Source organism: Ciconia boyciana, chromosome 2 (genome assembly GCF_034638445.1).
Source record: "Ciconia boyciana chromosome 2, ASM3463844v1, whole genome shotgun sequence".
Taxonomy (NCBI): domain Eukaryota; kingdom Metazoa; phylum Chordata; class Aves; order Ciconiiformes; family Ciconiidae; genus Ciconia; species Ciconia boyciana.
The window spans coordinates 160,157,078-160,184,074 of NC_132935.1; the positions used below are offsets into that span (position 1 = coordinate 160,157,078).

Consider the following 26,997-nt stretch of genomic DNA (forward strand, 5'->3'; position numbering starts at 1 on the left):
CCTTCTCTCAGGGACAGGCACCTGGCCCATGGATGCAGAAATCAACAGGACTTGCCCCAGTGTTTTCCTAAGTCAGAGACACAGTAATCCATTTAATACGGTGGTATGGGTGAGAGAGAGTGGATATAAGCTGAAAGGGGAGGTTCAGACTGGATATAAAGAGAAACTTTCTGCCCGTGAGGACAGTCAGGCAGTGGGACAGGTTGCCCAGCGAGGCTGTGCAGTCCCCATCCCTGCAGGTTTTCCAAACCCAACTGGATAATGGTCTGAGTAACCTGCTTTGAGCAGGAGGTTGGACCTTGGAAGAGCCTTTCCAGCCTGAGTTATCTGGTGATCCTATGATCACCCTGTGTATAAACCAGGTGGATTTTTTTAAACTTTGCAGATTTTGCCAGCTATTGCAAGGATCCAAAACATCTACTACCTGTTTAGCCATAATGTATAGAAATGACAACTTAGTGAAGAAACACAGCAGATACCGAAATTATATGTTTTATAACCAGTCATGTGCAATGTTCTACAGAAATGGCAGAGCCCAACTATATGGTTCCTTTTTACCATTCCCGCAGTTATCGCCAATATGATACTTAAAACACACAACCTGGAATCAGCTTCCTGGCTTTTAGCTTTGTATTTACTGAAAATGATTTGAGGAATTTTGCTGTGCAACTTATACATTTCTATTGGTGCTGTGGAAATGTAATTCTGAAACACCATGTATCATCATATGCCTACATATATCTTATTGGTATGGTGTCATCCCATTCCTGACCAGTTGGGCCAGTCCTTAAAGTATATTAAGAAAAGGTATCTTTTAAGGAAAAAGCAGGTAGAAACTATGGGCTAAACTCTAGAGAAACAAGATAGGTGTTGTGGTTTAACCCCAGTTGGCAACCAAGCACCACACAGCCGCTCGCTCACCCTCCCCCCTGGTGGGATGGGGGAGAGAATCGGAAGGACAAAAGTAAGAAAACTCATGGGTTGAGATAACAACAGTTTAATGATTGAAATAAAATAAAATAAAAATAATAACAACAACAACGAATTGTAATGAAAACAACAAAAAGAGAGAGAGAAAAAAACAGGAAAAACAAGTGATGCAACTGCTCACCACCCACTGACCGATGCCCAGCCAGTCCCCGAGCAGCGATCCCTGCTCCTTGGCCAACTCCCCTCAGTTTATATACTGAGCATGACATCATATGGTATGGAATAGCCCTTTGGCCAGCTGGGGTCAGCTGTCCTGGCTATGGTCCTTCCCAGCTTCTTATGCACCTCCTCACTGGCAGAGCATGGGAAGTTGAAAAGTCCTTGACTTAGTATAAGCACTGCTTAGCAACAACTAAAGCAGTGTGTTATCACATTATTCTCATGCTAAATCCAAAACACAGCACTATACCAGTTACTGAAGAAAATTAACTCTATCCCAGCTAAAACCAGGACAACAGGTGAGATGAGCTGCAGGATGATGGAGTTACCTGCGGCTCCACAAAGACAAAGCTGAGAAAGGGGGATTTAAAAAACTGCAACTAACCAAAGCTAAAGAAGGATCCCCTCAAGCTAACTGATGCCTGTGTTAAATACTGAGCCTACCTCAGGACCTCCAGTGGATAGGGGGACCTAAATGAAGACGCATTGTGTGATGGAAGTTTATTACTTGTGATGATACATAACCTTTCATGCTACATGCTTTAGGTAAAGCAATATGCTTTCATTATGTTTAGAAATGCTATGTAAAGCCTATGTGGCATTCTTGTTTCTCTGCACTTACCTTACACTCTCTGAAAAGATAAACTATAAACCCAAAGGCTCATAGCTTCAGTATAACTGTGAGTGCATGTATCTAAGCAGCATCGGGAACAGACTACTGGGAACAGACTACTGGTCTACCTTCAGATGGGATGCTAGAGAGAGCATTTGTACCAAGGCAATCTGCCAAGAGAACCAAAACTGAAGGGCAATGCCTCAATTCTGACCAAATTTAAGGGACTAAACACCCCTGGATAGATCCTCTGACAGTGCTCTGGTGAGTGGCCAAACGTGGCTCTCAGCCAGACACCAACACTGGAATATTAAATTCATGTAGTCTGACTCTCCGGGGAAGCTGAGTACTTCTGTTTCCAGACTATGTCATCTTTTGTACAACACACAGCTCAGTGGATGCTGCAGCTGAATGCCAGACCATTGTAAAGGGCTGTCACAGGAAACTGTTTGTCATGATACACATTATTTTGCAGAATTCTTAATGGCTGAGTTTTAAAATGAAGACATTGAAAAATTGCTTACCCATGAGGTATTTTGCTGAGGACATAATATGCCGTATATGAATGCTGATACACCTGCAAAACAAAATTAAGAAACAAAACATTAAAAAAACCCAGATTAGTAATTGTCACGTGTATTAATAGGGCTCTTTTTCTACAAAAACGATCTAGCATTTATGGCTAGAGAGCTCTTATAAACACTTCAAAATCTGTAGTGGAAAAGAACAATACATTAATTCACCTAACGCTGTTGTGTGTTCTTTTCATCTTGCACTTTATTACAGTGTTTGGCAAATCGTATACATCCAGATGCTCTGTGTCGTTACCATGACTACGAGGTCTTTGATTAAACTGGGGGCACATGGTCTCTGCAAGGGCTAAATATAGAACAATCATTAATGAGGATACCTTGGTCAGCTGGAGATATTCTCCATCATTATAACTAGACACAACAGGGATATAATGCTTTTTTTTTTTTGCTTTATTCCCACATAAATAAAACAGGGAGTGACACCGGGTGATCTCAGAGCTGGTTGTAAGACCCCTGTCAGTCAGCAAATAAAACCTTATTGACTTAGGGCGTAAAGCTGACCTCACATTTGTTTGACCTGCTAAGTTGCATCTTCATATTAATTTGCACTCTTTGGGGCTTGGGGAGGAGCTTGTCAGCTTGCATGCAGGTCATCTCAGAAGGGAGAGTTTATTACTTATTTTCTCAGTAGTAAGTAACAATATCAGAGCCAAGGTTGGCAATTTAAGAGTTGGTGATTTTCCGCTAGTGACAACGTTATCCCTAACAGTGATCTGTGGTTGCCCGAGGTCAGCAGTGCTGAGCAACACAAGAGTCAGGGCACTAGTCACTCATATTTAGACCTTTCACACTTTATATACATTTATACAGGCACTCGCTTTTGCTATTCTGTCCTGTTACTGTATGCTATTAAATAGATAAATAAATAAGTCTCCCAACAATCATTTCATTTGACTTCTACTTAAATCTTTAAGCCACTTGCTCTCCAGTAGCTCTCATAAAGCATCCTGTCCCAGCGGACAAAGGAGGAACTTCTTGAATACTTGCTTCACCAACCAAGTTTGTCTGATCAAAATTACTTTTCCTAGGTACCTCTGGTTTTAAACAATTTTCTTTTTTTACTTATGCCAAGAAGCCATGAGATGTCCTGGATGGTGGTGCCAGCCTCAGCGGTGGCCATCCCAAGCACATCGCTAGCATCACAGACAAGTAAGCATGATTTACTACCCATCACTCTTGAGGGCAAGCCTGCATAGTGGCGTCTATAGCAGGCTTACATCTTTTGGGGGCTCAGTAGAGAGGCAGATAAACACAAGGCACATCATCCTGTAGATATTAAAACAAATTTCTTTGTTACAATTTGAATTCAAACACTAAATCCTTACACTACTGCATGAACCCCCTGAAAAAAAGCTACCACCAGAGTATAGAGGTGAAAGCACTGGATTTCTACCTACGAAATGCAGAGACTGATGCCAGATTGATGTGATTCCCTTCTTCCCCTGTGCAATTCACTCCCTTCATTACAAGGACATCATCAGGTTACATCCCAAAATCATATCTCCTTTTAGGCATTCAGATACATAAAGACTACTCCAGCAAGGTGAGTCTCTGGTGTATTGATATCAGGGAAGGTCTAGGAACACAAGTGAATTCACTGCAAGCTAGCATTTATTTTAGTACAGGTGTCCTTTTTAGATCCACCTGTTTCAGATGATGTCAAATAAATTACCGTTATCTCATCCACATGCAGTCACATCAAAGAGCTCTTGAATCTTATAATGCTGATATTGGAGACCTGGCTGATGCATGCGGCCTTAGATTTTATTCCAGCCTTTGTGAAGTTCTAAAACTGCTAAAATTCCTTAAAGAAAATGCACTGGAAGACTAAATTAGTCTACAGAGCTGAAAAACCTAATAATACGCTGCTATTAAATACTGAGCAACTTTTGTCTTCAAATATCCTCTCAGTAGGATGTAGAAAATGATGTAGATATATAAGTTGTGATCTGAGGCAAGGACTGGTGTTCAAGGTGTTGTCAGCTATCAGAGGCAGAAGTCAGCCCCCAAAACGATTATGAACAGAAGCCTTAAGGGGAAAATAGAGAAATGTGGCAGGCTGGAGGGAAAAGAAACCGCCAGGGAAGTTTTGAGCAGGACATCTGCTGATGTCCCTGCTTGTGGTACAGAGTCCCCACACCCATGCTAGAGAGTTTAGAGCTGTCTTAGAGCCATTAATGGAGACCTAGGTAAAACATTTTCTTTGCTGAGAGAGTTTAGCAGTGGGGAAAACAAAAGCTGCGGGACTCTCAAAGAACTCCTTTATTTTCTGAACATCATTGTCATCCTCTTGGTCTTTGGCCAGACTCTAAAATATCTCACATGAGCTGTGCCTGTAGCATGTAGTCTTCAAAGGCTTGCAGCTAGCAGAGTTCATTCACAGGAGCAATCCTTTCTCAAATAAATTCTTAAAATCAGTAGGTTTGCTCATGTAAACAACAACTACTTGTATGAGCAAAGATTTCAGGATCAGACATTTATTATTATTATAGTTCTTAAGGACAAGAGTGCATGCAGCTCAAAAGTCCTTCTCATCCCTACTATTTCAAACCTGTTTGGAAAACACTGCGAGCAACCCTCCTAAGCAGAGAGGAATTCAAGAGAAACATCACTTAATGTCTTTCTGAGAAATGAAATGGCTGCTTTCCTCTTAGATATGCAAACCAAATGAAGTTATTTTAACTTTTTGAGAAGATGACTATGTCTGCTTAATATCTCAACTAAAATTTCTGCTGGGGTCAAGCTGAATTAGGCTATTCACTTACCAGTAGGAAAACCGCACACCAGGGAAAAGTGCAGGAAAGGGATGTGCATTCTTCTGAAATCCAAAGCTAAGACTGAGAGACTAGACAGTGCTTGAAAGTTAGTATTCATTTCATTTAAACTCTCTGTTTCGGAGGCTTAGCCAACAAAAATAACTGTATTAACTCTCTGTGTTCCCCTTCTCTATCCAAGGGGTGTGGTAAAAGCCATTGCATTGATTTGATGCTCTTAGCCCTGATTTTTGGCTGGATCCCAGAAGCACACAGCTCCTCTCAGTAGAGAGGCATATTTGAAGGTAGAAGAGTTTTTGGCAACAGTTTTGCTCGGTAGACCCTGTGTGCCAAGTCATCCCGCCAACATAAGTTAGAACAGGTTTGAGACTGCTCTGAAGGGTTCTAGGTATTACCAAAATCAGGTCACAAAAGCTCCCATGCCAGCTGTGACCAATGAGTGCTGTAAAAGTCATTATACTAAAACCACTGTGCCAGCCACACTCTCCCACTGGGCTTCTCATCCCAGGTCACAGCACAGATCTTGCTTACTTTCAATCTACATTATGCTCTGCAACATGTGCATGTTTACACTGAAATCATAAAGGGTCTAAGAGATGGATCTATCTGTTTCCATTTAAGTCTTGGAAAAGCAAATATCTCTCTAAAATTCAGAAAAATACAGGACTAATTATATATGACAACTCTTTGTTGTGAAGCCACTGACCTCATTTTGTGTCATCAACAAAAGAAACCTAAACCTGACCAGATGACAGTGGAAATGCAAACACTGCAGCACATATTGCAGCAGAGAAGACCATCCGCCTCTCTCCCACCACCAAATTGCAAAATAACAAGTAAATTGTGGTTCCTACAAGCTACAGAAATAAAAAGGAAGAAGCAATTTTTGTGCCACATCACTGCAGAACAAAGTATTGTGTGAATGGTAGAGTAACATCTCCTTCAAAGCACTTGCTTCATCTCCAAGAATATACGTTGTAGTCCAGCAGGGCTTACTTAAATAGAAAATATATGTTATTTAAGAATAGAATGGGTTTGGACTTATTTATTCATTGTGACTATTCATATACTTTAAATTAGAATCCATAGCTCTTGTTCTTGCCTGAAAGCAACTGCACAAATGCTTGACATAGGTCCAAAAAGACAGGCAGGATCCTGGTTACCTCCCTATATCTCACCTGGTTTGTCACAAGCTGGACACACAGAGCCTGCGCCTGCATTAACTTCTTGTTAAAAGCTTGAAATTTTCACCATTATTTTCAGTTTGGCACTGCCTGTGAAACTCACAAGGGATTAGGTTTTAGATGGAAATTAGAGAATTTTTAGAAGGAGATTGTGAAATGTGTTCTCAGCATATTTGGGCTGGTATGAGAGATTACACTACCTGCTGAGGATTTACCACTAGCATCAGAAAGAAAGGAAGCGTTTAGTTTACACTTCCATCTTCTGTGCTGGTTTCTGTCACGCTTTGTGGGCTGATACCATGCTAGCACCAGCAGTAATCAGCATTTATCGAAAGGCTTTCTTTTATGTTTGTATGAGAAGGTGCTGAATCAATACAAACAATAGGCACATGCAGACTTTCTTTCAAGGAGGTTTACAAGCAAAAAAGGGGCGAAAAAGCCCTTAGAAGAAGGCTCCCCAAATCAGCCCAATCCTCTCATCTTCCAACAGGCTGTTCTATCAAAACAGCTAATTTAGGGTCTTACCATTCAGCCTATTAAACAGTTTGTGGATCTGAGATTAAACCCAGGTGGACTGGCTGCCATGAGCTCATGATTATTACTTACTTGATAAGTATAGGAATAAAACATCCTTTGCATCCATTTCCTAAATGACTCCATAGAGCCACCTGGTCCTTCATGCAGTAGTGTTATTTACATTACAGAATTACCTAGAAAACTCACAAAAAACCCCATAAAACTTAGAGTTTGAAAGGGAACAGCTACAGGGCAGAGCAGAAGTGCAAGCTGTATTATAAAGCAGTTTACAAGGCTTAATACAAAATTTCTACTATTTAGTGTCTTCTTTTTCAGGAATCACACATTTAATCCAAAAAGTCATCTCAGTACCCCCAAATAAAAATGAACACTCTAACTAGTCATTGGAAATAAAACTGTACAACAGTTGGCTAAAGTCTTAAAATAGCAAAAATATATTTTAATGTAATTAATCATAAAGCACTCAGTAGTTATCTGGGTAAAAGGAATCACTTTTTATTCTGAAACAATAAAGTATATCTCCAAATAATAGATCCCCTCAGGATTCTTAACAGACCTAAATTGTCTTTATAATCTATTCTCTTTTGTACTCTATAGTAAGACAGTAAAAATACAGCGCAAGTAGCCAGTGGAACAGGAACTGCCAGATCCATAAAAAGGTTTTCCCATGAAGAGTCTCTAAAAAGACATTTGCTGGAAGTAGATTATATAGCCCATTTTCCTACCTGTGCTATGAGCAGACAAATCCCCAAATGCACATATGAATGTCAAACCAATTGAATAATCCCAAACATTTGACATAATTACATACTCCACCTTTCAAAATGGTCCTGGCACCCTTAAACGGTAATTCATGCTGTGATGCAAAATATGCAGGTAAAAGATGATTTGCCATTTGGCCTTTAATATCTGTGATATTTAACCAGGCTCTGAAGTTGACAAATTAAGAGAGAAAAGAGAATAAAGTAGAATGCAGGAAGGCTGCTGCTCTGCATTGGCAAACAGCTCACATATTTGGTACCCTGTTATCTAACGATGGCACGAAAGGGAGGGAAAAACAAGTTCAGAAGGAAAATCACAAGCCAATGTTAGGCAGAGGTTGTGTTTCCTTCTATTACATGCACATACCACGCACAGTAAAGGATGACCCAAGTCACTACCACACTGTCACATTGATTCTTCTACTTGTCAGTCACCAACAAACAAATATTGTGTTATCTTTACAGGGTAACTATGTCATTCATACAAATCTTCCAGTAGAGAAAAGGATAATTGTCTGATTAAAAATACCTCACTTCCATACTTTATGGTATTCTGTGGAGAATTAAAGCAGGTCACTGTACCTGTTTGGAGAATTTTCTGTATTTTTAATGAAAGTCAACATCAAAGACTAAATTTTCACTTAATGAGTCAACATCTTTTGCCTTGATCAAAATTCTTTATGATACTATTGGTTTTGTTGGGACTGTACAACCTGAAAACTGATGAATAACTTGAACCCTTCCGTTCTGTTGAGAGGAAATCCTTCTTTTCCCATTACATGTTGAACTGGCCCTCCAAACGGATGAAAAATCCATTCCTGTAACTGACCAGCAACTTCTTGGTAATGTTTTGTTCAATTTCTGATCTTTCATTCTCCCATGTATTTGTGATTTAGAGTACAAGGGGTTACCTCTGGCTGAGACATGGTTTGTGGGCAGTTAGGTAACAGTCTTTTCATTTTTTTCTATCAGTGGAGAGACTGGTCAGCAGTATTCTCCCCAGCCCAACTATTTTAGCAAAGTATTACCACCATTTTATTGCTAATAGGCACTCCCTAGTAACCAGCCTGGAATTAGATTCTCTGAAAAACCACATGCTATCTATTACTTTTGTGTCACTGTAATAAAAAAAAAAACACACCAAAATCCATACTGGTATTTTGTACCCCACACTCAGTGAAGCTCAATTGCTTGCAAGAACCAAACAGATCAATAAAGCCATATAATTTGAGGTCTCTTCAACATTCTCACCTTTCAAATTTGTTGTGATACTGACCTATTTTGTTTTCTTCTGAGACAGCAAATTCTCTTTTGTCTCCACCTTGAATTATCCCTTTATACTTTATCACTTCCCAAGTAATGTACCTCTAATACAGTCTTATGCCATGTGCCAACCTGTTTCTACAGCCCTCCAAGGAACACTGCCCATTTCTCTTTGTGCCTCTAATAACTTAGGAAAACCATAATGAAATGCTATCAACAAGCATTTCCTGTGCATTGGTTCAGCTGGCAGGCAAATAACCCACAGCTGTTATCAAACATATGATTTGGGATGCTCTTACCCACTGCACCATGTTCAGCTGATCAGCCACAGGTGTAATACAGTCACAGCCACAGAAGGTGCACACTGAGAGTGCTGTGCCACTCTGGGATGGTCTGGGGAGCTCAGGAAAGGGCAGAGATGGGGGAAATAGGTTTGAGCAGGAAAGGTGATAAGAAGAAGGGTTCTCTGGATCAATCAATATACAGAGCATTTGGCAACTGGTTGTCTTTGCTATAATTGTCTGTATTCCAGAGGAGCTAACTGAACGTTTGGGCAAAAGGAGCAAGACATATACCTGGGGAATGCATGTATTACAGTTGAGTTATGGGAGGAAACCATTTTTCTTGGAAAGAGGAGGGGAGGAGGGAGGATCCCAACCCAGCAGCGTAACTGTGCCTGGGCGAAATGACACAGCCAACACGAAGCAGTCAATGTCTCAGAGAGACCCAATGGGTCAGCGCCTCATCTCAGCCACACCAGTGTGAACAAGGAGCTGCTCCACTGCTACCTGATGTCATAGGAAATCAAGAATCAGCAACTGGGTATCTCCAGAACCAGGAAGACATTTTAGCAATTGATTTGGAAGAAGTGAATAAAATGCTATGTACAAGGGATAGAGAGTGGAAGAACACAAAAGGCAGTGGATCATCAGGTAGAGTCTTTGCATGGCTCTGTTCTTCAAATCTTTTAACAATTTAATCTCTAAGCTTGAAAATTAAATCATTGCAATACAAGCCTGGAGGAGCCTTTCTCTACAAGTTTGACCTTGGTGTGTAGCGAACAACCAGAACAGCACTCCACTCATGCAGTGCTGTGAACGCCCTGCCACCCACACTGGAGAGGCTTCCTCAGAGCAGCAACAATCTCACATCAAGGTGACATCAGGAAGGGACGGCACATTCGTGCCACAGGGACTTACATTTTAGAAGTGTTTGTAACTCAAGCTCAAGCTGATTGTAATAGGGTCGTGTGCTGCAGGCAACACGCACGGTTAATATGCAAATCTCTCCCACAAACATACCGGGGGAGTGCTGGGATTAGAAGCTGATTTTCCATCCAGCAAACCAAAGGTCTCTGAACCAGCAAAGCCAAGGAGTTACTCCTTTGCAAATAGTGTCGTCTCTAGTTTGCAAAATATCCATAAATAAAGTGTGATGGCAACATCCACTACGATGATAGACGGACTGCAGTGTTGTAAGATAATGCTGTTACTTCATGCTCCACAAACTGATTACCTATCTCAGTTGTTTCATGATAATAATTCTTTATTAAAAGATTTGTTTCCAAATTACACTTCGAGAGCCTTATACCACTGACGATGCCGAAAGCTAATTTCAAGGCCAGCTTTAGAATTTATGACTTTGTGACGTGGTGGAGGTAAAGTGGATGCTCTTTTTGTTACAAATGCAGCTCCAGAACCAAGTTAGGCTACAGGTATTAACATACAGCTCGTGTGCCAGATCTCACCCCTAGGAGAGCGTTAATCCAATCTGCCAACTGCTGCTGCACTCTAATACAGCTCTGCCCTGCCAAGCAATTACAAAAGCCTCCTTTTGCTCCCGAGCCACCTGTCCCTCACAGCGCTGCACTGGCACCAGCAGCACCAGCAAGCACTGGCTTAAAGGACGACTGCTCCATTTTTAACTAGTAAATAAAATGGCAGCTACAAAACACTCAGTAGGATTTTCGCACGAGCCTTTGTGCACTTGTTGCTCAGGTTATTGGGAAGCATCTGCAATCAAGTTATTAAGAATGACGAGTGAGGGTGGTGAATAATGAGCTCATTTTGTTGTTGATCTTTTTAAACTTTTATTGGTATTCACATCACATGGTATACACTCCCAGGTTTCCCTCCCACTCTGCAGCAGGCATAGCGCAAGACTGGATGGAAATTCTCCAAGCACTGCACTTGCCTGTTTTATAGTCCTGTTCAGAAACTTGGAAATGAGAATTAAATTATCTAGTACAAAGTTAATGTTGCGATTCTAACATACCATACAATATATCTAAGGAAAAGAAGTAAAAGATAAACAAAAAACTTTGCGTTATTTTGTAACAAGGATAAGAGTACAAAAGTAGCCTAGGGTCAAATACGAGTTTTAGAAGGAGACAAGAATTATCCCAAACCTAGGAAACATAGAAAACCTTCAAATCCATACAAACACACACAAAACATACAACTGTGATTCTCTTGTAATATCTACGGTCATAATAATATCTGTATTGGGTCAGACCCAAAGTCCATCCAGTTCACTATCCTGGCTCGGACAGTAGTGCAAAGCTGATTCAGAAAGAAAACTACAGTTAGCTTATTTATAGTCATCCTTCCCCAAAATACTTTCCCAGGCTCTCACAGTTTGCAGCTTGGAGGCACCCTCTTTGCAGCTGTCTACCTTGAGGGATGTCCCTGCCATTGACCTCTCCAGTCATTCTTTACAAGCATTTACCCTTTTTGCACCTACGACCTCACGTAGCAACACCTCCTTCCCAGACAACGGTGCCAAAAGCCTGTTTGGGGTATGATTCCTCTGACCAGTCTTTGGTGTCTATTTTAGCCTCAGATTTACACCCTGGAGTACACTGACTATAAAGGTAGCCCGGGGTAGCTGACGCAGATGGGGAGTTTACATTGTTCACATCTACATTCACTTGACTGATGGTCACCTTCGTTGACTTTGGAGTTACAAGTTTGAGGGCTGAAGGATAGCATGAGAAATCAATGCTTAATAATCAATGCTTTTAATGAAACATTAGATAATGCCTTCTTTCAATGAAACATTTCTTGAGCTGTGCAGACTGGATGTGGAAAGATTCTAAAAACCTCTTTTTTGTGAAGTTTACAATCCAAATGGCACAGCTTTGTAGCAATTACGTGAGAACCAGGCCATGAAAATGGGCTGAATGCTTAGTATATCTAATTAACTTATTCATTTTTAAATAATTCACTTTAGCAGCAGAAATTAGCAGCTACAGAACCACAGCATATGTTCTTTCTATTAAAATTTACTCTTAGCGTATCAAAATTGCTTTTTCTACTATTGCAGTTGAGAGGGTAAATAATACAAAGAAGTTAGTACTGTCATTGAAATGATGGTCATAGGCTCAGGGCATTCTTAGAAGACTATTAGAAGACTTAGAAAAGAATCCAAGACAAGAGAGAGGAGACCTTCAAAAAGCATTAGAGAGCAGAAGTTTAAGAGCACCGAAGTGGATGTGAAAGGAGAATAAAAGTATTCAGATATATGCCAGAGACCTTGGTCAAAAAATGCTCTCTCTGCTCAGTGAAAGATTCATTTTCTAGTTCCATATGAGATCAGAAGACTCTGAGCTGTATCTCGATGTACACGTGGATCTAATTCACTGGAGGTGACATTTCTATTTTCTGACATAAGGAAAAATAAACTGAAATCACATACGAGACAGTGGGGCTTTTTGTCTGTGATCCTTATGATGCTGTGGACATCTTCCAAGGGTAAACGGACTGTGGTGATGATGGGCATCTCTTCAAAAAGTGGGGGCAGAGCAAACAGGACAGGAGGAAGCACAGAGCATCCCCTGTTCCTTGCCGGCTGCACAAGCCTTCACAGCACCACCATCAACAGCATCACTGTACAGGTACTCTTCCACTCTTGCACATAAAAATCTGAGGACTCATGCTTTTAAAGACCTGTCTAAAGCCCTATGATTCATTTCCCTTTTCAAGAAAGAGGGTTTTTTGAGCAGAGAATAAAAGAAAAGAGAATAGAAGATTCCATTTTCAAATCTGGGTCATTAGCTGCCCAAGGAGGAATGTAAACTACTGGTTTTAACATAGCCCTGATAAAAAGAGAGTTCTGCAGGCAGTTAAAGAGATAAAAGGCACTTGTTCAGGCTAAAACAGAGCTGCACACTCCTTGGATTTAGGCATGTAACTCAGCTAAAGAGGAGAACACTTGCATCAGAAGATTTGCATTTCTGAGTACAGGAATTTCTTTGGGGTGCTCTGCATAGAAAGATCTGGTTTTCCAGAAGAGGGCACTAAATATATTTTTTTTCCTATTTCAGAGATTAAAAATAAATAAATAAATAAATGACACTGGAAATCAGAACAATTAGATTAAAAACTCCTGCAGGCTGGGATTGCTTCCTATGTTTCTGCATAGACACCAGGATTAAATTCTTTCTGATTTTGGTTTCTAATGCCTTTTAAATCACTGTTGTTTTCCCATTTTGTGTCTTATTCATAATATATTTCTTTCCTTAACATTTTAAAACACCTATCTATACTTATCACAATCCAGCACAAAATGGGATTTTTATTGTCCCTAAAAATTTAGGAAGCAAAATTACACTAACACCAGGAACTCACCTCTAATGTAATTTTGAAGCTTCTGTATGTTGCAAGGAACCTAGTTCTTTATTAAGTTCTAGGTTTTTTTCAATAGTTTTTATATAGCTGCATTTATTTCATTCCTCTTAAAGCACAGAAGGTTCCCCTGTGCTTCACTAAGATGAATTCCCATGGGACTGCAAGAAAGAAAACTGCAATGATTTTACTGCTGACTGTCTATCTGATTTTGACTAGCTAGGAGACCTTGTACAATTACCTTAGCTATGTTTTATTCAAAAATAAATTGCAGGTTATTTTTAAGATGTTTTGTGAATTTTGTTAGAAAATTAATCTCTACCAGTCTGTCTGTTCAAGTTAGATCATCTATATACTCAGAAAAGGAAGCAGAATGAAAAATGTAATATTATCCAAGCAAAGAAAAATTGGTTATTTTTGTATCATAGTGTTTGCCTTGAGACTTTTTATTTTCCCTTCTCTGTTTGATGAAAACCTCATTTGCTAAAGAAAATATTTACAGAGGAAGACTGCTGATAGCTGATACCGATACATAATATAGCTATGTACTCTTGCATGACAGGCTAATTATTTCTGACTTTTGATATTACGCTAGTCTTCCCTGGAACTGTGGATTTGCTTTTCAGTTTACTGATGTATATCTGTATCTGCGGATAAATGTAGGATACAGTTTGTTGGCCTCTGCTACCTGAGCAAGGCTGTCCAACTTAGTCTGAAATACTATTTTGCACTCAGTCATGTTTGTGCAATTTGTGTTAAAGTCTCCCAGGTCAAATCAGGAGGCTTAAAATTTAGTCCTAACTCCATTTATCTACATTATTAGAAGAACAGCAAGAGTTTAATCCTTCACTTTTAATAGAAAATAGTTAAAGCTCAGAGGTGGCACAGCAGCTGAAGTCAGCATACTCCGTTTTTAATGCGCTCCATTTCATGCAGTTAGTATTTTGTTGCAAAACTCACACTAAACAACACTCCCTGGAATGCAGACGCAGTAAGAAATTGAGATTTGGTGCAGTTTTACTGAAACCATTGCTATTGAGGGAGCATGCATTAGCAAAACTGGAATGTGGGGACTGAGGACTGCAGGAAGACCTGCTGGGCAGAGCTTTGCCTCTCACGTCGGGCAAACACATCATACGTGTTTTAAGAATGTATCTAGATCATCATTTCATAAGCACCAGCTTCCTCCTGAAAGCATCCCCCAATAATGGGGAGCAACAGAGATAAAAAACTGGGATCCCAATTTGATTTTATTTTTTGCTCCAGGAAAGAGCTGCAGGCCACAAATAACCATGGTGGCTACCCACAATAAACACAGGGTCCCCACCAGTTCCTTCAACATTGAGATGATCCCACTCCTAGAGTACCTGCTGAGGATGTGCTGCTGGGGTGAGTACCCATTCCCTGCATTTAAGGGGTGCAAACACCTTTTTCCATGGACAATAAAGACAGGAGGGCTCCACCCACCCATTCCTCTTTGCTGAGATTCAGCGCCTATAATTTCCCCTTTATTAAGAATGGAAGATAAAGAAAAAGTATGCAGATTTGGGATACGTCATTTCACTCCACATTTTTTGTTGCTGCTTCTACCCAGAGTTACAATGACAGGCCCTTAATTTTAACTAGGAACCCCTTGCCCCATGGCCCAAGGAATTTAACTACCAAAACATCCTTGCAGTTCATGTATTTGAGTGCCTAACCCCACTCTATCTTCTTGTTTAAGCTGGAAATTTTTCTGTAATTAAACTGGGCTGTGCCAAAGCAGAAGGATTGCTGCTAAGAGCAAAGAATAAGGCTACATAAAGGAACACATTTTCTGCTGGAGCTTGTAGGGATTTGAAATGAACCATGAGGCTTCTCCAAAACAAATAAAACAAAGAATAGATTTGACCTCTTTTCTTCCTCTGTGTTAGTCCAAATTTGGTCCTAAAAGTTACCAACATGAAATTAGTTTCTGTAGTTTCTCCTTCAAAAGGGAAATCTAGGATTAAACTTGTCACCAATTATTGCTTCACCATCCTGTGCCTGCCTCCAAAAATTTCTATTCTAAACACACAATGTGACAGAAATTGGACAGAGCGATGACTGCTGAGCAGTAAGAACAAATATTCCCACCACCTGATAACATGTTTACTCAATTAAAATGGGTATCCACCCTCCCATAGCAAGAATTTTTAATTTTGTAAGCATGTGCAGCAGAAAAAAACCTGTGATCGAAAGGGCTCTGCTGCCAAAGGCACAACTGAGGACACCTGAGAAGACAATGTTTGCACAACGCTGTAATAGAGTTTTGAAAACCTATAAATCCCTCTAGAGTTGTGTGGCAAACTTCCCTCTCTCTCTGTGCCACTGCAGATATCAAATATTAATGAGGCTGAACCAATTACTGATACCAACATGCGACAGAAAAACTCGGTACATCGGTATGTCTGACGGAGATATTGCTACTTCTGCCTGAACTGAGATTCATTGGTAGGAAAATCTCCCAGTTGCTCAGACGTTCTTTATTAGCAGCTTTGGTGTATTTAATGCAAGGTGACTGTGAAGTGCTGGTGTCCTGAGTGAGCTGCACACCTCCAGGCCTGACAGAAAAGCAAATGGAAGCGTAGAAATGTTTTTGAATCAACCTTGTCTGATGCCTTTGAAAAATCCTCTTTTGTCTATCTTGTTGCTGTTCAGTCTGCATGGAAAACGGCGGATTAGGAAATTTATTCATGGTGGTTTTGAGATTAGAGAAGATAGGCAGTCTTTCACAAAGGGTATTTTAAGTCGACCAGATTCATAATTAAAAAAAACCCACAACACTCTCAATTTAAAATAAATTGTTGCCTCTAAATTTTGTCAAATAATAGCTGCTGCTTCAGTTTCAAATCCAAAGTAAACAATCAGCCAGAAAATTAACCTCCTCTATGTTCTCAGTACTTTCTTGTTAATACAATACTTCTGGACACACAAGCCTTAGCTTTTGTTATGTAAATGTAGCTGGAGCACTTCTGTTCTCCTTATCACTACAAATAGGATAAAAAGCACATTATTAAATGACCATATTTATTGATCTTGGCTGTTGAAATAATATGACTGAAAACAGGACGTAAGAATATGTAAGAAAAAGGAGAAAAAAAGCAGCCCTCACTTTCAGCCCTGGCGCGCCAGAATTACCTAGCTAAAACCCCACACAGGCACGCTCATAAAAAGGTGCAACTTTCAGAAGTTGTGAGCATTTCACTGAAATATTAAATAGTAGCTGAATGGTATTCGTATTATTTACTCTATGGGAAGCTACTGAAGTTGTTTTTTGCATGAAAAAGACCCAAGATTTAGCAATTCATAATGGATTTGATGAGTGGCTGGTCTATGTGGTTCCACTAATTCACTAATGGCTTGACTTCTGATCATTACAAAAGCACTGAATGACTACAGTCCTCTGGGGAATCAAGAAAAGAGAAGATATTTTCCTTGAAGATACACACACGCACAGATGTAATAACAGAAAAACATTTTAGCTAATATAAACTTTACATTATTAGGACTGATTTTTTTCTTCTTTTTATGTAGGAAGTGAAACTACAGTTATTTATCCCAATAATGGGTAACTAATTCTCATAAGTAAACAAAGTTAAAGTGCTTTAGGTTTGAAAATGTTGGGAAAATAGTTTTAGCCACTAGCCTTTGATAAGTCAACACTGCCCTTATATTGTGCAACTTTACAATAGAGAAGGACTCCTTCTGGTCTATGAGCAACAAAGATTCAAAACTGCATTCATATGAAAAAAAGGATATGAAAACTATAAACATAAGCTTTTCCCTTCAGAATGCCCCACTCAAAAATTCTACTGATTTACAACAAACACCAAAAATCAAACAAATCACTAAACCAGGTAGCATTATTTTATGGTACAAATGTTCTAACTGTGCTCACTTTACATAGTGTAATCATTATAAATTTTCATTATTCCTGAAAACAACATTGGGTGGGAATGAAAAAAGTATATTTGAAATATATTTATTGACACAGAAAGAAAACAGGTTTATGCAAACCTATTTCTAGCACTGGTAAATCCATTTCAATTAAGTAATAAATATCATAGCTACAATATTAGCTGTATTAATGATGATAGTTATGACAGTGTCTAATTTTCAGAGGCATATTTATCATAATAATAGTGCTCACCTAACTCAAAAGGATGTTGTGAGGATTCATTAATATTTATACCCATTAGTGTTTTGGAAGTAACAAGCGTTATATTATTTTAATTTTTACACAACTAATTAAAGCAGTATGAGGTTGTAATTGGAGCCATAAGCACAAAACCTGCTCATTCCACATAATAACCAGACTTGGACAAACAGTGAAAAATAGTATCACCAACAATAATAATATGCTGCTTTCTATAAATAATACTTTTTTACTTCATTCATGCTCTAAACACAAAGTCCAGGGTTTGGACTGGGTCTTTCTGAGGTCTCTTTGATCCCACCACTCCTGTGAGATCTACGGCAATGGGCAGGGAGAAAAGAAATACCAAATTCACCACATAAACTACTCTAAAAAAAAATAGTTGGGCCTGCTCTAATTACAACGATGATTAATTCTTTGCAGCTTTCAGCATTATAAAAATGCATTCCTTTAACTGCAAAATAGGTAATAGCGTCTGTTGTATCAGCAATAAAAGTCTCTAAGCCCTAATTGTTGTTCAGAAGACTTAGCAGTTTGGTCTGTATTAATCAGCCAGGATTTCCTGGGTGTAATTGCTCTTAACTAGCTCAAACACAGTAATGGACTGGTAAATTGGAAATGAAGAACAAATAGCTTTAAGAAGAATCTCGGCCACTTTATTTCCTCTCTTGCATTACGACAGCTATTAATAATCAAGGCAATTAAATATTCTCTATTTAATGTCTCACCATGTCACTCAAGAAAATCACTTTTCTTCTCATTTACTTTCCTCTATTTCTTTTATCACCATTACACAAACCGCACTGGTTAACTCCAACGACCACAGTAAGCTACACAAACCCATGGGGTTTGGTTACTCGTCATTATTCTTACCCCATCACTCTCCCAGTCACAGAAACGCTACGGAATTTAAGAGGCGGTTTGTCATTTGGCTATTTAGGAAATCCCTTTTGGAGACCACGGAGACCCGCAAACATGATTCCAGCCCAAAAGCCAGAGAACTCTGTGTCTCCCCGGGAGGCGTGCAGGGAGCATGGAGCTCATCCAGCAGTGCTGGTGGAGCCACGTGCTGGGCAAGAGTGGCTTTGACCCGACACCATCAGGGACAGCCTTGACCCTCTGCACCCTCTCTGCTGAGATGCTGTGGCTAAACTCCAATTTGCCTATGTGTTTTGGGGTTACTGAACTCTATAGCCAGAGCCCCACACACTTGTTTTGGGGAAGGATGATTTGAAATCAAAGTTTCTCTAAGGGCGCATTTATTCCCCAGCGCTTTCCCAAAACTTCACCCTGTGGTTTCAGCCTCAAGTTGGACCTTGCTCTACTGTAAAGAAACAAAAACCAAACAAACAACAGAAAAATTGCAAGAGTATTTTAAAGACAAAGAAGCCTGGCGTCTTCCCTATGACCTTTCCAGAAAAAGAACAAATCTTCTGTGTTCAAGGTTAGAAAAGCTCCCTATTAGCACAAGGCTTACCCAGAATATTGCTGCCTGAAAGATTAAACTTCTGTAAATATAAGCACTGCGAAAAAGCATTTAGAATGAAACCTGACAGCCCGACTAGCCACAATGTACCCACGCCAGTCTCGCAACTGCCTGCCAGGCTTCCTGGGAGAAATATATTTTAAGGAACATTCTTTAATTCATCATCCTCTGAGATGATGAAGTGATACAACAGGAAAACACACATTAGTTGCCTCAATATCTTTGCAAAATAGGTGTCTGGCAGTTCAGGGCTCTGTTAGTCCAATGTGGGTGTCAGTGCCGTTACCCAGATCCAACACTGAGCAGAGATGCTTCTGTGCAAATAAATAGAAAAACTTTAGAAGGAAGCTATTACTGGCAGGAGATGACTTTGTAGCATTTTTCTTAAAAATATTTCAGTTCATTTGAGTGACATACTATGCTTTTCTATTTTGATGTTTATTCCTAGCCGTTATTAAAAATAGAGGCTGAATCCACTCATATTAGAATTCAGATAAATGATTAATTCACATTATATATATTAAGATATTATACACATATGTAAATGCAGCACAACCGTATTGTGTAAAAAAATGATGAAAACACCTATACTCACAAGCAATTAAAAAGCAGCACATCACACTTTTAAATGGCAAAAAATAAAGCAACACTTTCTGACACCTATAAAATAAGAAGCAATAGTTTCAAGAAGTTTCTTTTTTGAAAATATTTGTAGAATTAAACTTTAAACAAACGTCCTTTGCCAATACATTTCCTGAAATTTCCTTTTGACTTTGCAACAAGGACAACTGCCCAAGGCTTTGCTAATCAATTTTTTGTGTTGCAAAAAACAGCGTAATTTGAATTTTGTCCAAGAATACAGTTTGAAATGCAGAAAATGTGAAAAGCTAACTAACATGCAATTATTTGTAGCTACAGTCTGCATACCAAGTGTGAAGAAAGCTGAATAAGTAATTTAACAGTTATTGCAACTTTAATAAACAAACAGCCACCCATCATGGCTTAAGGATGCAATATTCAGGAGTGAATCTTACTACCCCTCCATTACTATGCTGCTTCTTCCAAAAAAAATCTTTGTATCCTTTATAAGCACAGATCTTAAAGGAAAAAGGAGGGGGGGTTGTTTTGTTTTGTTTTGTTTCAGAAGACTATTTCAGGAACTCTTGCTATCATAATCTCCTATATGAATACTGGACAATTTGCAATGCTCTCTTACACCAAATATATGTCTAGTCATATCCTGAAATATTCCCAAAGGTCATGTTTCCAGTTTGCCACCTCAGGTTTTCCCTTCTGGAAGAAGACATGGTGTGAGGAATGGAGCACCCGTCCATGTGCTGCTCTCTCTCCTCCAGCCAGGCATCCAGAGCACCAAAACCCCAGTGTTTTTCCTGCACCCCAAACCCACAGATCTGCAAGCACTGAAATGTAGAGAGGAGGATGTGGAGGAAACATGTCCAGTCCATCCCTTTCCATCCCCATCCTCCTCTTCCTCCATTGCTTGCATCAGGCATTCCTCTGCAGGTGGAACACAAAGTCTGGGCTGCAAAAGTCTCTGTAACTGTGCTTCTTGCAGATATTCGGAATGTGCAGCCCTTTTGATGGGTAAAGATTGAGAATACAAAGGGAATTTCTTACTATTACTTTTTAGGAATGACATTTTTTCTCTCATTATAATTTTTCTTGCTATAGGAATTCTTCTCTCATTCTGAGGAGCTGAGGAAGCCCTCTCTACTCAGGGCTCTTCCAGCTTGCACAATGCATCTGAGCAGTGTCAGCACAGGGTTTCCACAGCCAAAGGCCAATCTCCACTAAAAGAACTGAATTTTACAAAACACCTCTGGTACACAAGGCAGGGGGGCTTTCAGGCAAAGGCTTTGCTTGCTCAGTGGCCACTAGGCTGTCTTCCCCATATTTAGATTTAACTTAACACTTCCACATCCATCTCTGTCTAGAACTCTGCTAAGCTTCAGATAAGGGAAGTTGCACCCACAATGATTTCCCAGCAAAAACTCGTTATGACTTATCCCTACATTTTCTGATACGGTTTTATTTCAACTTTTTCTAACACCAGGCATGGTTCTCCTGACTTTTATACCACTGTGAGTCAGGAATAACTCCAAAGATGACAGCAGAGAAATCAGATGAGCAACAGAGCCACAACCTCTACTACCTAAAGGACCAACAAAAAATTTCCTTTGTTTAGCAGCAGAAACCAGATTTATTTTATGGAAGAAGAATTACAGTTGTTGGTGAATGAATTATTTTCATTTTGAGTGATTGGTGCAATTCTAGATTATGGAAACAAAATGTATAGGGCTTATAGTTTATCCAAGTAGTACAGCATAGTTATCATTCAAACATTTCAGGTCTTACACCAGCAGAATTTATAAAGAAAATAAATATTATTCATGTCCAAGAACTGCTTCCCATGTGTCTGATTCTTTAGTCTTCATTTAAAAATGACTCATTACACTTTTCTCTTTGAATTTTGGTAGAAAATTCACCCTAATCTAAAACTTAGTAGTAACCCAATGGTGATTTCTTATGAATGATTTATACCTAACACTCTGAAGAAAAGAATTTATAATGAAAGTGATAGCTCAACCCTAACTGCAGCACTGGGAATGGTGACACCATAATTAATGTATTATTTCAGTTGTGGGAGACACTGACAGTTGCTTTTTGTTCTTGGGAAGAAATTTATAGTGTGACTGAAAAAGGCACCATGGAAAAAAAATTACACAGAAGAGGAACAGAAATCCTTGTAGCAAAGACATGTCCTTACAATCCCGCTCCCAAAGACTATAAAATCCTGGCAATGTCAGTGTTTCCTCTACGGTGTAATTTATACCTTTCTCCTCTACTAGATGGCAGTATGACATGGTCTCAGAACATCTAAGTGAGGGGTTTTCTTTCTTTGTTTCATAGGAAGCAATTAATTTAAAATATCACCTTACTGGCATAGCAGTGGGGAAAAAAAAAAGCCCACCACTGGCTGTATATTTTGAAATCGAATCTATTTACTTACTGGTTCAACATTAAAAGCAAAAAGTGCATATTCCCGGTCAGGTGACACTTCATATCGAATAGCCTTTAAGGAGACCTAGAAAATAAATCAGACATTGAATTAAATTTTTTTCAATTTTCAAGCCAATAACATCTAGAACTAATTGTTATGACCATGTTTCTAACTATGAAGAATACTGCCAGACTAAGTGTCTTGAAAAATAATACATCACATCTCTTTTCAAAACCCAGAAATGTTATGGGGGCACAAATATGCTCCCATAAGAGAAAGCATAACTGCATTGTGACTCAGAGCAGGCAGCTATCTCAAAAAATCAGACTTTTCCTTACAAACCTACTGCACAGTGGCTGGTGGGGCAGCTGTGGGCAGCAGGTAGTAGAAAACCCTGATAAATGTCAATTTATTAATTCCCTCTCATTCCCTGCAGTCACTGGCCAAAGTGCTGGAGATAACAAACAGTAAATACCTGCTGGAGCAAATTATTGTAAAGAGACAGCACTACCTGTCTCAATTAAGACAACACTGAGGAAAACCATCCCATTTTCCCCAGTTAAAACAGTCTTTGGGATGCTGTGGTGATAGAGCTTTCTAGGTGCACCCTGACCTGGGTTCTGCAAAAAGCTGCGCTGTAAGTCTTACTAACAAGAAGAGATGCCAAAATATCTCAGACTTGTCAGAAATTACCTTTTCCCTGCTCTCTATCATGTATATAGTGCAGATGCCCCTTCTCCTTTCCAGTGTGTTTCAATATAATACATTGCTGGTGCACTAAGGTCAAAGAGAGGTGCCCCTAACATGCCGCTCATCCACTGCCTTTTAAATCTCACCCTCTCACCTAACAGATACAAGTCCTTGAGAGATTCCCAAGGAGCAAACTGGAAGGGGGAATTTGGGCTGCAGGGAAATGCACAGCATCCCATTGGGAGAGTCCTCCCCAAGGCCAGCAAGGCTGGAGGCGGTGCGTGGGGAACCCAGGGGACAGCCAAAGGCAGAGGGGACTGATCATAGAATCATAGAATGGTTTGGGTTGGAAGGGACATCTAGTTGAAAGGTCATCTAGTCCAAGCCCCCTGCAATGAGCAGGGACATCTTCAACTAGATCAGGTTGCTCACAGCCCTGTCCATCCTGACCTTGAATGTTTCCAGAGATGGGGCATCTACAACCTCTCTGGGCAACCTTAATGGCTTGATGGGCCAGTGTGGATCAGGACGGGGGGTGCCAGGGGAGCGTGACAGCCAGCAGTGTCAGCATGAAGACAGATTTTATTTACTGTTATATTAATAACACGGAGAAAGGAAAACATGCCAAGGTAGCAAAAGTTTTTCTGACCCAGGGCTGGGAAAGAAGAGGACATAGGCAACATGCATGGATGAAGTGTAACAGCGTCTCTTGTATCAAGACTTTTTGGATTAATGTGGAGGTGATGTTCTGCAAATTTATTTACTGAGAGGGCAGAGGAGCAAGGGTAGAACAGGCAGTAGGGAGGCCATGGCTTGAAAGAGTAGGATTGTCTTGTAACACTGTGCTTTTCTTACAAATGGCAAAAATTAAAAACCAGGGAAATAAACAGAGGCCAAATGGAAGCAGTTTGACTTCAACAGACCTTGACATTAAAGGAGGCCAGCTCATTCCTTTACATTTAGCAGAATTGTAAAGAAAGGGGTTACGCTCTGGTAAAAGAGGATTGCTGATGTGATGTAGCAAAGGTTGAAGGTTGAATGGCAGCATATGAAGTTTAAGGTTGGGTCCTGCAATAATAATTCAGTGATAAATTCTTTGTCTCATTAAAAAAGAATTAATACTGTACTTGAGCTTTTTATGAGTCGTATACTCATGCTGCAAAATAAAATCAACCTGGGATGTGGTTTTATTGTTTTCTTGTGGATTTACTTTTAGCTTTTGAGTTTCTGCAGCTGTTTTCTGCAGATCTTGGGTCATTAAGATAAGTCTCTGTTAGCCACCCTCTGCTTTTGTAGTCTTGCAATGATACAGTACAACAAAACCACCTCAAGTTAATCAAAACCTTAGGCAGGTACTGCATAAGTGACAATTTTACCAGGATGACGTGATTCATATCTCATTGTTGGAGCAAACATAAGTGTATTTTACTTCGGAAATTAACTTACAGGAAATATTGAAAACACTCTGACACTTAATGTACTAGCTTCTGCCACATCTTCCTCTACTACAAAAAACAATGCTACAAAACACTTTCATCATTATAAATAATACTCTGTATCAGCTGTGAATTTATTTTCTTTTCATTCATTTTAATAGCCACCTACTAACTTCTTTTCCCAATCATTTCTTAGGGTTTCTCTCACATGCAACTCCACTTCCATTCATCAACACTATTCATTAACAACACTGAAATTACATTTCAACCATTAGGCAAGAAAAATCAGCAAATCCACAAATTAAAAAATAAGTATTTGCATGGAGGAAGGTGGAGAATGCTACCAACAGAGAGTAAATTGTATCAATTGTCTTTTCTATTAAGCATGCGAAGACGAGAATTATGCATCTTTCAATTATATATGATATGCAAGACTAGCTTCAAATATCTATATGATACTTTCCTGTAGTATGAAAGAAACTGAGCTTGCAGAATAATAACAAAAGCTGGAGTTCAATTTCACATTATCAGTCATTGTGTAGCCCATAGTATTACTGGTGTATTGCTTCTCTGACAATACATGAAGTTGAAACCCAAGTCATTTTCTGCTTTACTGATCCAACTGCAAGAGAACTTCTGCTACTCATTATAGAAAATACTTACAATTTTTTTGTTTTCTATTAATATTGTTGAATTGTTAGTTTCGACATTCCTCAGAATCACTGTGCCATTCCGGTTTCTATAAATGAATTCATTATCTGCAAGGAGGAAAAGAAAAAAATATTAAGGAAATCTGAAATTGTCTGTTTGTGTAGAACCTAATTATGGGCTTGAACCAAAAGTACTGCTGGGAACTTGCCTCTAAAGAACACAGATTATTTTTTTTTAACACAGTCATTGCTGTGATGTTAAAGTGGCTTCCAGGTCAGTCATTAAACAACATGGTTAGTGTTTGTCACATGTTTATTCTGCCACATGTTTATTCTGCCACACTTTCCCAGAGCTGAATGCAAGAGGACGACCTGTTTTGAATGTACATACACAGCTCGCTATATTGTTAGTGTAGAAAAAACCAAGGTCAAAAAACATTCTTTATGCTTAAAGGTTTCCAAGATCCTCAGTCTCCATAGGAGCTTAATAAGCCAGATGCCTAGAAAGTCTCTGAAAGTTAAAGGCCAATCACCCTCTAACAAAGCAGATTCTTGAACCTAATATTGTGCAGATCTTCCAGCTCTGCCATTTGTCCTGCAAATTAATACCAGAAGGAGATGCACGCAAAGAAATTGCCATTTTCACATGGAACAAGAAAAATCAGCTTGTTGCTGTTGCACTTTGGGATTACCCCAGCACTCAGGACATCTGGACAAGGACAAGAATTCCCCGTGGTAGCTGCTGCACAGGTGGGAGATAGTTTCCAGCTCAAAGCTCAAAACCTACTTGACAGAAAGGCTGGGGTAGACATATGAGGGAGACTGCAAATGAGGCTTGGGTGGCAGGTCAAAGGTTCAGTATGAAAAAACATTACAATAATAAAGGGTTGTGATCTTGTCAGAGGTCATAAACTGAAGTTCAAGTCTGATCAGTGCTTAAACACACTGCCCCACAGATAAAACACAAAAGTCGTCAGTCCCAAGCACATTGCCATTAAAAGCTTCAGGAGCTCTTCTTGACACAGGAGAAGGGTTACTGTTTTTTTGCAACCTGGCTAAACTAAGATTGAGAACTGACGGATCCTACCAAACTTCTGCCCCCAGTTTCAGCCAGGGAAGCAATTCCCCATTGCCTGCCTTCACTGTGGCTACCCCAGGGTGGCTACCGTGGTGCATCCCACAAGTGTTAGGGACACGTGAATGGTTAAACATTACCCATGGGTTGTCCTGGGATGAGTCAAAGGTGCGTTTAAATCCTACTGGATTCATAAAAGCACAGACCTAACTCGTAACCACAAACAGATGTGCACTGCCCAGCTCGGGGTAACCTGCTGAAGACAACACTGGGTCCAGAGACCCGGTTCTTCCAAAATTTTGGTGTACAGACCTAGCATACTCCCTCCTTATCCATGTTTCAGTCTTTTTTAATTTCTAAATGGGTGATGACAGTCCTCATCACAGTCATTAACCATCTTTGTAAAATGCTCTGAAAGTGCAGATGAAAAGCTTCTACACTCTACTTATTATCAATAAAAACAATCACCTCCTACGTATCACAGTTTTACATGTAAGTGTAGGAAGAAAAAATCTTTTCTGAGATTGGGATGAATCAGATTCTATGAGGCCAAACTGTTGCTGCAATACAGATGATCCTCGCCAAACAACAAGATTTTAGAGACTTCTCAGTGTCCAAATCACAGCAGCAGCCCTTCAGACTCATAGGCAAAGCTCTCAAAGCATCTCTTTCTTTTAATTATGGAATAAATTTTATCAACACCTTCAATCCTGAATAAAAAAATGCAGGATCTGAATTAGATTAAGACTTGCATTTGAGATCAGAATAATGAAGAGAGTTCCTGTTTGGATTTGATAGTATTAAAATTTTGTCATTAGTTCTGGAGTGTTGTCCAAGGGCATGGCATTTTCATAAGCATGCCTGATTATATTCAGGACTTTAAAATATTGCTTCATATGATTTATGACTGAACAAGCAATGATTCTTCAACCTGGAAAAGAACTGATTGAACAGAACTAGGA

General features: G+C 39.6%; 1 protein-coding gene across 1 annotated transcript in view; it reads right to left on the reverse strand.

Moving 5' to 3' along the window:
- DPP6 (dipeptidyl peptidase like 6) overlaps window positions 1-26,997 on the reverse strand; it is a 427,953-nt gene that overhangs the window by 125,976 nt on the left and 274,980 nt on the right. Inside the window, exons 4-6 of the mRNA XM_072851537.1 lie at window positions 24,974-25,068; window positions 22,194-22,268; window positions 2,287-2,339 (exon numbers count right to left, since the gene is read on the reverse strand). Coding sequence (XP_072707638.1) covers window positions 2,287-2,339; window positions 22,194-22,268; window positions 24,974-25,068 — 223 coding nt within the window. The remainder of the gene's footprint in view (window positions 1-2,286; window positions 2,340-22,193; window positions 22,269-24,973; window positions 25,069-26,997) is intronic.